General features: G+C 46.6%; 1 protein-coding gene across 1 annotated transcript in view; it reads right to left on the reverse strand.

The window, feature by feature from the left end:
- Window positions 1-14,819, reverse strand: part of Serinc5 (serine incorporator 5) — a 99,475-nt gene extending 84,656 nt beyond the window's left edge. Inside the window, exon 1 of the mRNA XM_057789716.1 lies at window positions 14,653-14,819. Within this exon, the coding sequence (XP_057645699.1) occupies window positions 14,653-14,679 (27 nt within the window). The 5' untranslated portion in view covers window positions 14,680-14,819. The remainder of the gene's footprint in view (window positions 1-14,652) is intronic.
- Between the last annotated feature and the right edge of the window lie 464 nt (window positions 14,820-15,283).

Here is a 15,283-nt window from a genome sequence, read left to right on the forward strand (position 1 = left end):
AAGGCAGTTTTCTCTGAGATACCAGAGAACTGGACCCAGGTGAACTGAGCTGCATAATACTTAAGATACGCACAAGTCAAATGGTGTTGAGTCACTCCAGAGCACACCTGGGCACCAGCCTCCATTCGTGGCAGATGACCCCTCCCCCTCCTCCACAGCACCCTGAGGCTGGAACTGCCAACACCTATTTCGACAAGCACACCAAGTCTTTTTCAAAGTGACAAGTTTATCACAGTTTTAAGTATTTTTTAGCAACCTTGGATTTATAAAAATATCTTTAATACTATTTTCACCAGGTTCTTTTTTTGTAATTAATTTACTCTATGTGTATAGGTGTGTTTTGCCTGCATGTTCGTCTGTGCACCACTTGCATGCCTGGTGCACACAAAGGTCAGAAGAGTGTCAGACCCACAGGGACCGGAATGGCACTTGGTTGTGAGCCACCATGTGGGTGCTGGGAATCGAAACCAGGTCCTCTGGAAAAGCTGACAGTGCTCTTAACTGATGAGCCATCTCTTCAGCCTCGAATGTCCTTTTTCTTAAAAATGCGTTAGCGACAAAGTGCTAATGTTTAATGTTGTGCCCCAGGTTAGCTTTTCCCCATGAGGCCTGTGGTTTTGCTTGCACAGCTCTGCACGCAGAGTGAGCGCACAGTGCAGTCTGCGCATTGCTTGCTGAAGCACCACCCTTCCAGGGCGCTATGCCTGGGATAGGAGATATTACTTATGACCTTTATTAATGCGCTAAATGTCTAAAAGAAAGAATGCAATAGATGTTCATGCTATTTATTAAATATTAATCCTAACTAATTAAATATGCCATATACCTGTGTGAGGTTATGTGAGCATGTGTGTGAGCAGGTTGGTGGATTCTCACTTTAGTCACTTTAGTCACTTTAGTCACTCCATTGAATGCAGCGCTCTAATTGGACAGTCTAGTTAGCCAGCTTCCCCACTACCTCAGCCTCTATTTTCCCCATCTTCCCCACTGAGCCATCTCCCTTGCCTAAAGGTCTGCTTTTGAAGAATTCTTACAATACTGAAAATATTCTCTCCTGTATGAGATTAAATTATAACAACACAGAGTACGGTCCAGTTTGTCGTAGCCCTAGAATGAAATACAACCAAGCACTCACAGGGCTTGCTTTTTCTGAGAGTGAAAGTTGTAACTGGTGACTGCTCTTCCCGGCTGCCCAGTCCCGAATAATCATACAAAAACTATATCAATTACAACACTGTTTGGCCAGCAGCTTAGGCATATTCCTAGCAGCTCTTACATCTTAAATTAACCCATTTCTATTAATTTGTGTATCATTGGTCCTTGTGTAAGGCTGGTTCTTCTCCTTCAGCAGCTACACAGCATCTCCCTGACTCTGCCTCTCTCCCTATATATCTCTGTTTAGATTTCCTGCCTGGCTTTATTCTGCCCTGCCATAGGCCGAAGCAGTTTCTTTATTAACCAATGGTAATAAACCATATTCACAGCATACAGAGGGGAATCCCAGATCAAAGTTATATTTTTTCTTTATAATTGTATTGCCTAAATGTTTATACTAACCATATGTTTTTAAAGCATAAAGTGCTGAGGTTTTTGCCTGTGCTTGATTTGGGGAGGAGACTTCATTCACATTTGTGTGTGTGTGTGTGTGTGTGTGTGTGTGTGTGTGTGCATATGCCATGTATGTGTATGTGGGTATCCTTAGAGTCCAGAAGAGGGCATCAAATTCCCTGAATCTGGAGTTACAAGTTGCTGCCAGGAACCTGGCACTGGGTGCTGGAACTGAACTCAGGTTCTCTGGAAGAACAGCAAGTGCTCAAGCTCTGAACCACCTCTCCAGGCACTTGAGTACCGTTTTAAAGTTAATTTCCAAGTAATATTACTTTAACAATTTAAGAGTCAGGCAGCTGGGGCTAACATGCGCAGCTCGACAGCATTGGGCTTGCTTGGCGAGTCACAAAGCACGGTGCCTTGGAAAACAATGTCCCTCTGGTATATACTGTTACTTGGAGGCCAACTCCCCACTTAGGTTTGCAGATGCCCAATGGGTAACGGGAAACAGGATGCGTGCTTACTACGCCTGCCTTCATTTTATACCCGCCTCCTTTGCTAGCCCAAATTCTGGGCAGAATCTGGAGGCAAATACATGGATCGTTCAGAGTACTCCTCTGAAGATGGGACTCCTCCCCTCCAAGACTACATACATCAACACATGACTAAGGTGCTTTTGGGATTTGCAGGGCGTCATAAAGGAGAGCTTGCGAACTCCCCACTTTCCAATGTCCAGCTCCAGACCACAGTCTGCCCTACTGCAGCCACCTTGGACTCCAGGGTCCCAGGTCTGATACAGAAGCCTCCTGTTGCTGCTGCTCTGCTGGTCAGTGCTCAACTCCCAACCAAACAGACTACATTAAGGATATGATGGCTTGACCATGCCTGCTCCCCACTCCATCCCACCCCACCCCTGACTCTTTTGCCCCTCCCCTAAAGGACCCAAAGCTCTTTATTAGCTCTCTGCAGGCAGGCACGTGTCGGCTGACCCAGCAGCCATTTCAATAAACTGCTTTCCTACTCCACCGTTACTTTTGCTGCTTGTGCTCTGGAGTGGACGGCTGACCCTGTCTATTGTGATAGGACACATAGCCAGATACGAGCAGTGCAATAAGAAAGGAGTAAATCTTGGGAATGGGACATTTTCCTGCGGGTGTCCTAGCTGCTTGGGCCCTCCTTTCTTACTAAAACTACTTGTAGGAATAAAACCAAAACTTTAAAAAAGCAATTCTTAAAATCCATATTTAAGCCCAATTAAGGAGAACGAACTTCAGCTAGACCTGGACGCTGACCAACAATAACCTAAAGCTCTCTGTATCAACCGTATCACTTGCGTTGACACTTGGAGCTTCTCAACGACTTTTCAAATAAGTTCTAGGCCGCCACACACTCAGCGAGCAGCAGCTTATACAGGTCTTTGAGTTATCAATCAAACTTCAAAATTCCACTCTGGGGGTGGGAAGGGAGAAAATTTAGAATAAAAAGACTGTCCACCCTAGGGACTTCTGGGTCCATAAAAGGTCCACTGTCCAGACTTGACAGTGAATTCCATTTCCTGTCAATACATTTTTATTTCTGCTACTGTCCATGTGTGGCTTGAATTCTTTTCCGTGATAGCACAAGAACAGTGACCCAACTTGCCAGGTGCCAATGCCTGCCTGCTACCAAAGCGAGGCTCCCAGGCCTCTGGTAACATTCCTAGCATGCTGACTGCCCTACCTACTGCATACCACGCTTCTTAGAAAACATCGAAAAGAACAGAAGACGGTGGGAAACACCTAAGCAACTGCCTCCTTGACAACTCACATGTAAAGGGCTGGCGAGATGGCTCGTCATGGAAAGCAGCAGCTGGCAGTCCTGCTGTTTCCATCCTTAGACTCTGCACAGTGGAAGGGGACAATCTAGGTTGTTCTCTAAATCACACACACACACACACACACACACACACACGTGCGAGTGCATAAAGAATTCATAGCTCTAAACTCAAGAACAGGAATTTTTAGATCAACTTAGCCAATAGTGGTGGCATAGGCCTTTAATCCCACAGCACTCAGGAGGCAGAGGTAGGCAAGTCCTTGAATTCAAGGCCAGCCTGGTCTACAGAATGAGTTCCAGGACAGCCAGGACTACACAGAGAAACCCTGTCTTGAAAAAAAACAAAACAAACAACAAAAAAGGATCAATTTATTAAAGGACATATTTCTGAATGTGCACACACCTAATGAAGCCTCAAAATATCTTAAGGAAAAAAAAGACAAAGTTTAATGAAAGCAACAGATTCATATTTGTAATTTTAACACCATTCTCCCAATAATTAATAGAATTAGACAAAAAAGAAAGATGCAAAGCAAAGCAAATTTCCAGAAAGATGGAAACTGGAGCAACACTACCAACAACATAGGACTCTTAATAATTCTAGAGTGTTCTCTTCAAGACAAGAGAGCACTCACCAAACTATGCCACATTCTGGGCCATGGAACAACAATTTAAAAGGAATATAGACGGACTTAGGGTATGACTAGGTGGTGTTTGTCAAAATTGCATGAAGCCCTGGATTAGATTCACAGGCACACACAGCCACACACAGCCACAGTCACACACACACACACAGAGCCACACATACACAGCCACACACAGCCACGCACACACACACACAGAGCCACACATACACAGCCACACACACAGCCACACACACACACACACAAATGCATAAAAAAGAATATACACACATAGAGAATATCCTATAAGCATCAAGCAACTAAATTAAAAATCAGTAGCAAAAACACCCCTAGAAAATCCCCCCAAATACCCAGAAATTAAAACACGTTCTCTAAGTAACCACCAGATCAAAAGAGAAATTATGAGAGAATTAAGAAAAATACTTTGAGCTGAGTGATAAAATACATCAAATGTGTGGATTGAGATGCTATAGTTTTAAATGCTTATTTGAGAAAATAATGGTCGAAGCATCTGCCGAAAGTGAGAAAAATAACCAAGAAAGCAGAAGTCAGCAGAACAGAAAACGAACGATTGTAGCAGATGTGGCGGCACACACGTGCAATCCTGCTCTTGGTGGGTGGACACAAGAGGGCCTGCGCCCAAGAGCAGCCTGGGTCGCACAGCAAAGCCTTATCTCAGAATTCAAAGAAAAGGGGAAATGAAAGCTGCCACGGGGAAGTCAAGAGCCTTATCTTCCGGGAGTAATAAAGCCAGAGACAGATGCCAGCCAGTGCCACTGACACTGGAAGGAAGGCGGCAGCAAGGCCAGCCCCGGCTGTACAGAAAAGGAGCTTGCCACAGAGACGGACAGGCTGAGATGGGGGAGAGAACTGACTGCCGCCACCTGCCCTGGGCCCCGCACCTGCGCCTTCTCACAGGTGCCCACACATGATAAACAAATGTTAAAAGAATTAAACTCCTTAAGTTTGAAGGCTTTAATAAGCTTGGGTTATCTTATCTATAAATCTATTAATTTTATGTTTCTAGGCCAGCCTGAGATATATGTAGCAAAAAAGAGCCTGTCTCAAAAAAACAAGGGCAAGGAATGAAGTTTAATGTTAGATTTGTCTAGCGTATGCAGGGCCCTGGGTTTCCATTTCCAGCGCCACAATAATAATAATGGTAATAATAACAATAGTCATAGAAATCAACACACACCCTAGCCACATTAATTAACAGACATGACTTCATATATGTATCCAGCAACCTGACATTTAGAATCATAAACTAATAGGAGAGATTATTTTCTTGAAAGAAAAAAAAAGCTTATCTTTATTTGTGTGTGCCGTGTGTTCTCACACATACAGGTGACCCTGGAGATCAGAGGAGGGCATCAGACTTCCCGGGAGCTGGAGTGACAAGCAGCTGTAAAGGATCTAATGCAGTGCTGGGAGCCACGCTTGGGCCCTTTGGAAGAGTAAGTGCTCTTTACCACAGACCCATCTTCCCAGCCCCTCGAAGAGACATTTCCAAAGCACGTGCACTTAGGAAACCCATCACATTCACTTCCTGTCAGTTCGACAAGTCAGGCCGGATGGCATGATTAGAACCCACCTTGGGTTAGACGACATGATCAGGACAGCACCATCACCACCAGCAGCACAGTGCTGGGTGCCTGCATCCTAGACACGCTCATGGCATGCAACCTTTCACTTGCACCTCCACGTCCAATTCTGTTAACCAGTGCTGAAGAATCTGTCAATTCAAGCTGCATTTCCCAGACTCTGATCTAGAACCCTGACAATACTAGATGGCGACAAATATCTCCTCATCTTCCTCTGTGGCCTCTGTGGCACCAAGGTCCTGGGGCAGGTCCAATCCTGACTACTAGGTAAACTGCAGTCAAGGAAATGGGCAAACCTTGTGCATTTATTGTTAGTTAACTAATTCTAGCACAGTAAAAAGACACATAGTGTTTATTTCTGACATAATGGGCTCAGAACACTGAGGCAGTAGGATTGCAAGTTTGAGGCCATCCTGGGGTATAGAATGAGTTCCAGGCCAGACTGGGCTGTTTTTCAAGTTCTAAGTCTGTCACAGACTTTTTGGTTTGGGTGATAGATAAGTACATAAAAATAACTTCGAGCCAGGCGGTGGTGGCGCACGCCTTTAATCCCAGCACTCGGGAGGCAGAGGCAGGTGGATCGCTGGGAGTTCGAGGCCAGCGTGGTCTACAAGAGCTAGTTCTGGGACGGGCACCAAAGCTACAGAGAAACCCTGTCTCGAAAAACCAAAAAAAATAAATAAATAACTTCGATAATGAAAAGTGTAAAATCCAATGTGAAGTGCCACAGCTTCTATGGCTATTCTAACTGTACGGGAGCTCAGTGAGATGTATATAGACATTTTTGTGCATGGGAGTGGGGAAATAATATGCACGTGGGAGTTAGAGGACAAATGCAGGAGTCAGTTCTCTCCTGCAGCCACATAGGTCCCAGGGATTGAACATGGCTCACCGGGCTTGGCTGCCAGCACCTTTAACCAGCTGAGCCATCTCATGAGCTCTTGCAGACATAGCTGTGTGTACAACTGCAGGGATACATGGGTAACATGTTTAGGGTACACAGACATAGCTGTGCATACAACTGCAGGGCTACAGGGGATAGATACCTCTAGTCCTCCATGTGTGTCCACCCTACACAACCCCATCCACTCTCCTTCCCCAGAGAGTGAAGCTTCTGAGCTGAGAAGCACAGCCCTCATTGAGCTCTGAAGAAAGCCACCTGAGGAGAGATATTACCCTAAGAAACTAAGTACTGATTCACAAGTCTTTCGTTTATATTATCCTGCGTACCCGGTGAAGACGTGTAAGCGGCCATGCTACTTTAAGGGCTTTGTCAGCTCTTACAAAAAATCAGCAGCCAATGGAGTAAGTCAGTAATGATCCAGGGTCATCAGGCAGAACACTTGCAAAGCTGAAGAACACACAGATGTGGAATCCTATGTCAGAGAAGTTTCATTGCTATGGTTACAAAGCACTGCCATTGTTTCTGAGAACACCACTGCAGATCGAGGCATGAAGTCAAGAACAAAAGACCGAATTCCTCCTTGGTTCCTGTGAACCAAGATCAGAGCAAGTCAAGAGAGCCAGCCCTCCACTAAAGTACTAACAGAGTCCAAGAGCAAAAGGCGGGGGGGAAATTCCACACAGACTTCCCAAGCTTTGTTTCAAAATGCAATTAGCCAGTCTACAAAAATGTTGTGTAAACAGAAGTCTGATGGTCCTTCCACTCCTCATCTTCTCATAAACAAGATTGCGGGTGTATATGAGCTTGCCCCACTTTTCTAGAACACTATCTAATCACTTCGTGCTGTAACATGACTTCAAACCCGCAGGGCTTCCAAACTTGCTCTGTGATACAAACCCAATCCGACCAAGTTTTTCCATAGCAGCTGCTTTCCAAACACTTCAACCTCACAAGGCAAGCTACAGAAGAAAGGCCAAGAGCAAAAGCCTCCTTCCCTTCAAGTGCAGGCAGATGGTTTACAGAATCAAACCAAACCACCGTTTGAATTTCCTATACATACCACACTGACTCACAGGCCATACTGTAAAAATTGCTTTAAATTATCATTAATAAGAAAAATGACCATTAATATACAAGTTAGAAGATGCATGAAATATTATAAAATATTCTTTTACTAGGGCCACAGAGGGTCACTTTTGAATACTTAGAGAGCCTAGAATTTAAGGACAATCACAGTGGTTTAGTTTGGTAACTTGACCAATACTGCTCTCAACATTCAATCATAACACTAAACTCAAATGAAAACAGCAATCCAAAATGGAAACTCACTAGCAAAGCTGCCTGCCTCGGGGTGATGAGGGGATCCATGAGCTTCAGTCATCAGGTGAGTGGGACCTCACTTCTCAGCCTCTGAGTAAGGTCAAGGGGACTGGAGCAAGGGCATTTTAGGCAAGTTTTATCACCTTTTCAAAGTACTGGAAACAGCTTAGTCCAAGAAGGAAAAGCAATTGTGTATAATGCTAGTCCTACAGACCTACCAGCTCACATAAGAACCCCTCTTAGCTGAGCAGAGTGGTGCACACCTCTAATTCCAACATTTGAGAACCTGAAGAAAGACTGCAGTGAGTTCAAGACCAGCCTGGTCTATAAGTACACAGTTCTGGGCCAAACTAGGATACAGGTAAGACCCCTGTCTGGGAGGGAAATGAAAAAGAAAAAAAAAAAAGAATTCCTTTCATTCCAGCACTAAAAAGGTAGAGGTAGGAAGATTGCCACAAATTCATAGTCAGTTTGGCCTAACAGCAAGTAACAGGCTGTCTTAGTCACTGTTCTATTGCTGTGAAGAGCCTCCATGATCAAGGAAACTCTTATCAAAGAAAGCATTTAATTGGGGGCTTGTTACAGTTTAAGGGTTAGTCCATTGTCATCATGGCAAGGAACATGGTGGCACACATCCACTGGAGCAGTGCTGAGAGCTACATCCTGGTCCAAAGGCTGAGATGACACTGGGTCTGGCTTAGGCTTTTAAAACCCCAAAGCCCACCCCCAGTGACCACTTCCTCCAGCAAGGCCACACTTCTTAATCCTTCTAATCCTTTTAAATAGTGCCACTCCCTGGTGACTAGGCATTCAGATAAACCTATGAGGCCAATCTTATTCAAACCACTACACAGGTCAACCAGGGCTACATAGCAAGACTGTGTGTGTGCGCGCGGTATCAAAAGATCCAGACAACTGGACTTAGACAGCTCTAAAATACAAGCAGCCATGCCATGATAATCATTGCTTTATCCTCTTTTAGGTTTTTAGAATGATTACATTACTACCCTTGGGCAACTACTAACAAAGTTGATGAGACTCACTCTACTCACTGACAGATACCCAGTATCTGTGGGAAATCTACTGCCAGTATTTACATGGAAAATAGCAGTCAGGGAACTAGCAATAGGGCAGGAATGTGACTCTATCTCTTTAGCCCAGAGATGAGTCATTCCCACACACCATTTCCATTTCCCACACACCAGTGGCTCCCCAGCCTCCCGAGCCCCCATCCCTCTCTACTCTGCCACAAAGACCGGGCCCAGAGCTGTTTGTCAGCTAGCCCTGGGCAGCTATCATGAATCCTAAGAAAACAAACACAAGGGAGCCACCTGCATGCCAACTACCCAGCTCACCCAGCAACCTTCACTGGATTTACTGTGCCAGTGAAGACGGGGGCAGAGAATTAGCTCTCTAACACTGGAACGTGGCTGAACCCTGCCATGATACTGCTTGGCTGCCGCTCCAGCACCAGCTCACTGTGAGCTGTGCCAGCCCACAGCTCCATCAACAGGATAACGGCCTGACAGCAGGGCTGAGGCGGTATACGACATCCACCGTATTCTGCCATCATAATATACACTAAAAAAAAACAGTAAGTGACCAGAAAACTGAAAGTGACCCACACTAGTGATAAGTGTAGGACTCAAATTTATTGCAGCCAAAACAAAACTAGGCATAATAAAACAAAAAAAAAGTCAAAAACTGTGACTCAGTTCATTAGGACAATGGTATATATACTAAACGACATAGAAAAAGCTCAAAGTTAAAGACTTAAAATGACTGAAATGATCTAGTTTTACAAAATCAGATTATATATATTTAGCAGAAATGACTGGATATATTAAATATCAAAACATGGCTCTCTCTAGGTAATAGTGATTTTTTTCTTTTCCTCAATGTTTCATAATACTGCCACATAATTTCAAAAGAGTATCAGTCTTGGAAAGAATAAATCAGTGCCTAGATCGCTTCCAAAGGTGGGAGCATCTGCTATGAGGACCCAATAAAGAACAGGGGACAAGAGCTTTGCGACCAAAGCCTTCATCAAGGTATTCAGCTAGGTTATGGCACATGCTTTGCACACAAGATGCAACATACCGTACCACTCATGCCACACGTCTAGTGCACTAGAAGGATATATCTAGAGGGATATAGTCAGCAATACTCTAGTACATAGCCTATATTTTTTTATTTGTGTGTGTCTCTCTCTGTGCATGTGTATGGATGTCTGTATATGTGTGCATGTGTGCATGTATGTGTGTATGTGCAAATGCATGTGTGTGTATGTGTGAGTGTGTGTGTACATATGTGTGTGCGCGTGTATATGTGCAAATGCATTTGTGCACGTATGTATGTGTGTACATACGTGTATGTGTGTGTGTGTTTGCCATGCAAGCCTAGCAACCTGAATTTAATACCCCAATCCAACATAAAGGCAAAAGTAGAAAACCTGCTCCACAAGTTGTTTTCAGACTCCCACAGGCATGCACCGTGGCAGCCATACCCTCCACACACATCTTACACAAATGATAAAGATGCATTAAAATACTCTGCAAGAAGATAGAAGGTTGTAGTAAGCAAATTCCGGGAGAGGGAGAGGGAGACGTAGGAAGAGGGAGAGAGTGAGGGAGACAGTGAGAGCATTCTTTTATGATAAAAACCAACAAGACTGGGGCTCCAGCTCTGTGGGAGGACAGAACCTAACACTGCCAGAACCAGCTAGCAGGCAGAGCTGACAGACACATGTACAAGAGCCAGCCATATCTAACTTCTTTCTACCTAAATGGGACTTGGGCCACTACTCTCCCCTTTCCTATTTCCCCTAAGAGGTCGACTCTACAGGTAGCCCACACTTGTAGTTCCAACACTTGGGAGGCTGAGGCAGGAGGATCTTCTCAAACTCAGTATAACCTGAGCCAATCAGAGCTACACAGTAAGGCCCAGTCAGAACAAATAAGCAGCTCACGCAGCACAAAATGGAAGTTCAGTTCTTTAATCAATACTTGCCAAATGAAATATTATGCTTTAACAAATGTCTTGGGTATTTTTGCTTTTTAACCTTCGACAATGGATGATAGTCCCTGGTAGCATTAAAGGCTTTATGAATTAACATAATAGACATTAGAGTGGGTTTTCATTAAGAAAAACCTCAATGATCAAGAAATATGACCTTAGCTGGGTAATGGTGGCACACACCTTTAATCCCAGGACTCAAGAGGCAGAGGCAGGCAAATCTCTTGAGCACAAGGCCAGCCCGGTGTACAGAGCAAGTTCCAGGACATCAGGTCAGGGCTACCCAGAGAAACCCTGTCTCAAGTTGAAAACCAGTGTGGATTACATTAGACTGTCTCAAGAAAAAAGGGGGAAGGAGGGGAGGGAGAGATGGGAAGAGGATGTACAGACCTGTCTGTAAACATCTGGGTGCACCTGCCCTTGCATGAAACTGCTGATGAGATAGACAGTCTTTACTCTGTCAACGGCAATCAGAGGCTGGGCCTGTCCACAAAGCCCCGCTCCTGGGGCAGTCATGGCTGCCTTAGCCCATGCAGAAGCTAGTCAAGTCCTGCCCACTAGAAGGTGCTCACATCTATCTGCCCCAGTGAACTTTTTGTTCAATATGCAGACCACAGCATCAAGAAGGCAAAAAGCTGCAACTTCCCAGAGCTTAAGGAAACGCGCAAGATCAGCAAATGATTGCGTGTTTGTGACTTGGACCAGGTATGAGGAAGAAACTAAACCTCATTGGCCCTACTGTAGTCGTATCAACCAAACAAGCAGCAACTGTCAAGCTGAGAAGTCAGCCGACGGGAGCCTGGAAAACCAGTATCCAAAGGTCTGGATCAGGCTGCGAATCTGTTTGTTTTCCTTTTTCTTTTGTACTTGTACTTTAGTTGTCTCACCTGTGAAAGACAGGGCTGTTACCTAAGAGGATGATGTATTTGTGAAACCAGACAGCACAGTAAACACTGAAATAAAGTTCTGCTATCGCCTTCACCACCACGATTATCGTGAATGCTTACACTTGCCTGCAGGAAACCCTGACAACTCTCAAATTGTCTCGGAAAGGCTGTCTCATTGTTCTTAAAGTATGCATCTCATCTTAATCTAACAGTGTGCCACAGTTCCCTGACACCTTCATTCCCAGTCATCCCCTAAATCAGAAGAGCAGCCGGTTGTGGTGGCGCACACCGGTAGGATTTGCTGAAGGAGGCAGAGGCAGGAGGATCACGAGTTCGAGGCCAGCCTGGTTTACACCTTTAATCCCAGCACTTGGGAGGCAGAGGCAGGCGGATCTCTGTGAGTTCGAGACCAGCCTGGTCTACAAGAGCTAGTTCCAGGACAGGCTCCAAAACCACAGAGAAACCCTGTCTCGAAAAAACCAAAAAAAAAAAAAAAAAAAAAAAAAAAATCAGAAGAGCAAAGAAGCTTTCTGCTTGTCCCCAGAGGCCCGTGTCAGGGTGCTCTCACCCAGGAGGTACTGTGGGACTCTCCCCTGTGAACTCTGCCTCCATTAGCGTCCATTAGCCAGCAAGGAGGCAAAATCTGAGTATCAGAGTGGATAGAGCAACCAGAGAAAGATGACTGGCAGACTGTGCAGTGGCAGGCAGGTAATGACAACAAGTGAGGTCGTGGCGCTAGGTCTGGTGGCACATGGCTACAATCTCAGGAGGCTACAATCTCAGGGGAATCACCATGATTTCAAGAGCAGCTTAGGCTACAGGTTGAGTTCCAAGTCAGTCTGGATAGGCTGACAATCTCCACCTGGCCCAGCTGGTTCTCTCACTCTAAGCCAGTCCAGCCCCCCTGCTCCCTCCAGGGCATCTCATTTCTAGAGTTATCTTCTCAGGCAAGCTTCTCACCCAAGCCTCCCAAGGCAGTTTTACTACGCAGTCTTGTTACAGAACTACTGGCCTTGTTGTTTACATGCTGATGAAATGCCCCACGCTCGTGTACACACACAGGTCATTGCCAGCAGAGATGTTTGGTTTCCCACACCATATCCTCCTCCTAGCACTCAGCACCATTTTTAAGTCAATAAGGATACAACTGGCAGACTTAAATTTCTGGTCATGCTGTGAAGTTTGAGGAGTTCACTGTGTACAATGCTAGGGACTAAACTCAGCCAAAGGCATGCTAGACAAGCACTCGAACATTTTGCTTCTTCCCCACACCCTCATATAAACTCCTGCTAGGGGGTCGATAGGCCCGCCCAACTATATAAAATCATGGTGTGATTGGCTGCTCACTACATTGGAACCACAGTGAGGCCTCTGGCAGCACCGAGAAAGCAGAAGTTATTATCCTGTGGGCCAGCACTTGGTTCTTTCCAAAGTCCTAAGAGGGGAGTTTTAGAAACAAGTCATAAATCCTGGCAAAATATTACTCATACCAATTTAAAAAAAAAAATCATTTACTGACAATAATTTCAGAGCCTGAATTCCGGCACCTGTCCTGAAAGAGCTTCAAAGGGCTTCCAAAGAAGCAGGAGCAGACGTTTCCAAATACACGCAATTTCTATACAATGAAAAGTGTTGCACTAAATTGAAGAGTATCACTTACAAAAGAACAAGACTAATGAATCTGGATGCTGCTCAAGATAGAGCACTTGCCTAGCATGCACAGGCACAAGACTCTTCCATTTCAGCACCACGTTTAAAAAAAAGAGAGAGAATTTGCAATTTTTTTAAAAGCCATCTTTTCTGGGCTCTCTTGGTCTCAAAAGCTCCATAAAATGGAGGACACGGATGGGACACATTCTCTCCTTTTCGGATTGGGGTGAGGGAATATCATTTTACCTCAAATCAAAAAGCCTCAATTTCCTCATCTCTGAAAATGCCAGCATGACTACATGCCAAGCACAGTATTAGACCTCAGAAACCAAGATGACTCTCCACAAGGCCACCTCAAAGAGGACAGGCCACTAACTGGTGGGTCCAGAGACTCAGCTTAACCCCTACAGCACTTACAGATGGCCTCCATTGTCCTGACGCTCATAGTAAACAAGACCAGTCCCGCACCTCAATGCCCACCCACCGCGATCGGATGGGGGTTGTTTTTAGTAACCCATTAAAACCGAACATAAAGACATAATCAACGTGGGGGAAGAACATCCAGATGGCTTTACCTAGGTCGCTGTTGTTTTTCTAACCCTGTCGAAAGAAGGGAAATTAGCATTAAAGGGCTAAAACCTAATAATTCTCTCCTGTTAAAAGACGCCTATAGCTTCGATAACGAGAATTTAACTAGCAAGATTACAAAACAGGTTCCAGCAAGATGAATTGCCAAGGAGGGTGTGAAGGCTCGTGCCCAGTCAGGGTTGGGTCGGGTCCGGTCGGTAAACTCAGGAAGCAGGGTTGACCCTTCCCAGCGCCCAGACTTGTGCCTGGGAGTTTGCAAATCAGGTTTCCAGACGTTCTCACGACTACAGAGCCCACGTTCTAGACTTGGGGATGCCAACGCTCCGCTCTCTGCCTGGACTGACTCGAGTTGTATTCGGAGCGTGGAAGCAGATCTTGTCCGACCCCACGTTTTTCCTCCGGTTCATCCCGCAGGCAGTGCAGTGTGGCAGCAGAGCTGCGGCGCTCACTCGAAGCTCCGGAGGTGACACGTCCCGGGAACCGATGGAATTTTCGGCTCCAGCCAGGCTCGCCCCGCCAGCCGGGAATCCCGGAGGCCTGACGCCGAGGTCGCGGGGGGGTTGCCTCTCGGGCTTCCCCCGCGTCCCTTCCCGCCCACACGGGTTTTCCTGAACCCGAGCACGGCGCGCGGCTCGTTCACGGTTCTGACAACCCGCGCGGCAGCCCGTCTCGCTCACCTGGCCAGCACAGCACCGCGCAGACATCGCCGCGGCCGACGACCTCGGGGACGCTGCCCTCTGAGCCGCCACTCAGGCCCTCTCGACTCCGTCCACGAGCGCACGTCTCGAAAGCGAGAATCCCTGCTAGCCGCGAGCCGAGCAGCCCCAGCTGAGAGCAGCCTACCGCGGCCTGAAAACAACCGCCGCCAAGCCCCGCCCCGCGCCACAGGCCCCGCCCCGGGACCGCCCTAGCCTGCGGATTCCGCCCATAGCGTAGGCTCCGCCCCCTTTCCAGACCCCGCCCCTCTCCGGGCGGCGCACCGGGCTTCTTCCTCCCTGGCACTTCCGTCCCTCCGGGTTAGGCGGTGAGAATGCGTCTTCAGAGCCTCCGGGTTTTACCGACCCGCCCGGTCGTCGCGGCGCCCCTCCGCCCTGGCTCCGACGAGCGAGAACCGCTTGCCTTCGCTAGTAAAGCAGGGAGCTCTAGTGAGAGACCCCCTCCCGACTCTTCTGCCCGGGTCCCACTACCGGGACACCGCTGGTCCTGGGCTACGATCGCCTCTCGCTCTTCAGAGGCGTCCACCAGTTCGTCTTGCCCCCCAACCCCATCGTCTGCGGGTCCGCCCAGCCTCAGATCCCCAGGCGCCTG

The sequence above is a fragment of the Chionomys nivalis genome, chromosome 15, assembly GCF_950005125.1.
Source record: "Chionomys nivalis chromosome 15, mChiNiv1.1, whole genome shotgun sequence".
NCBI lineage: Eukaryota > Metazoa > Chordata > Mammalia > Rodentia > Cricetidae > Chionomys > Chionomys nivalis.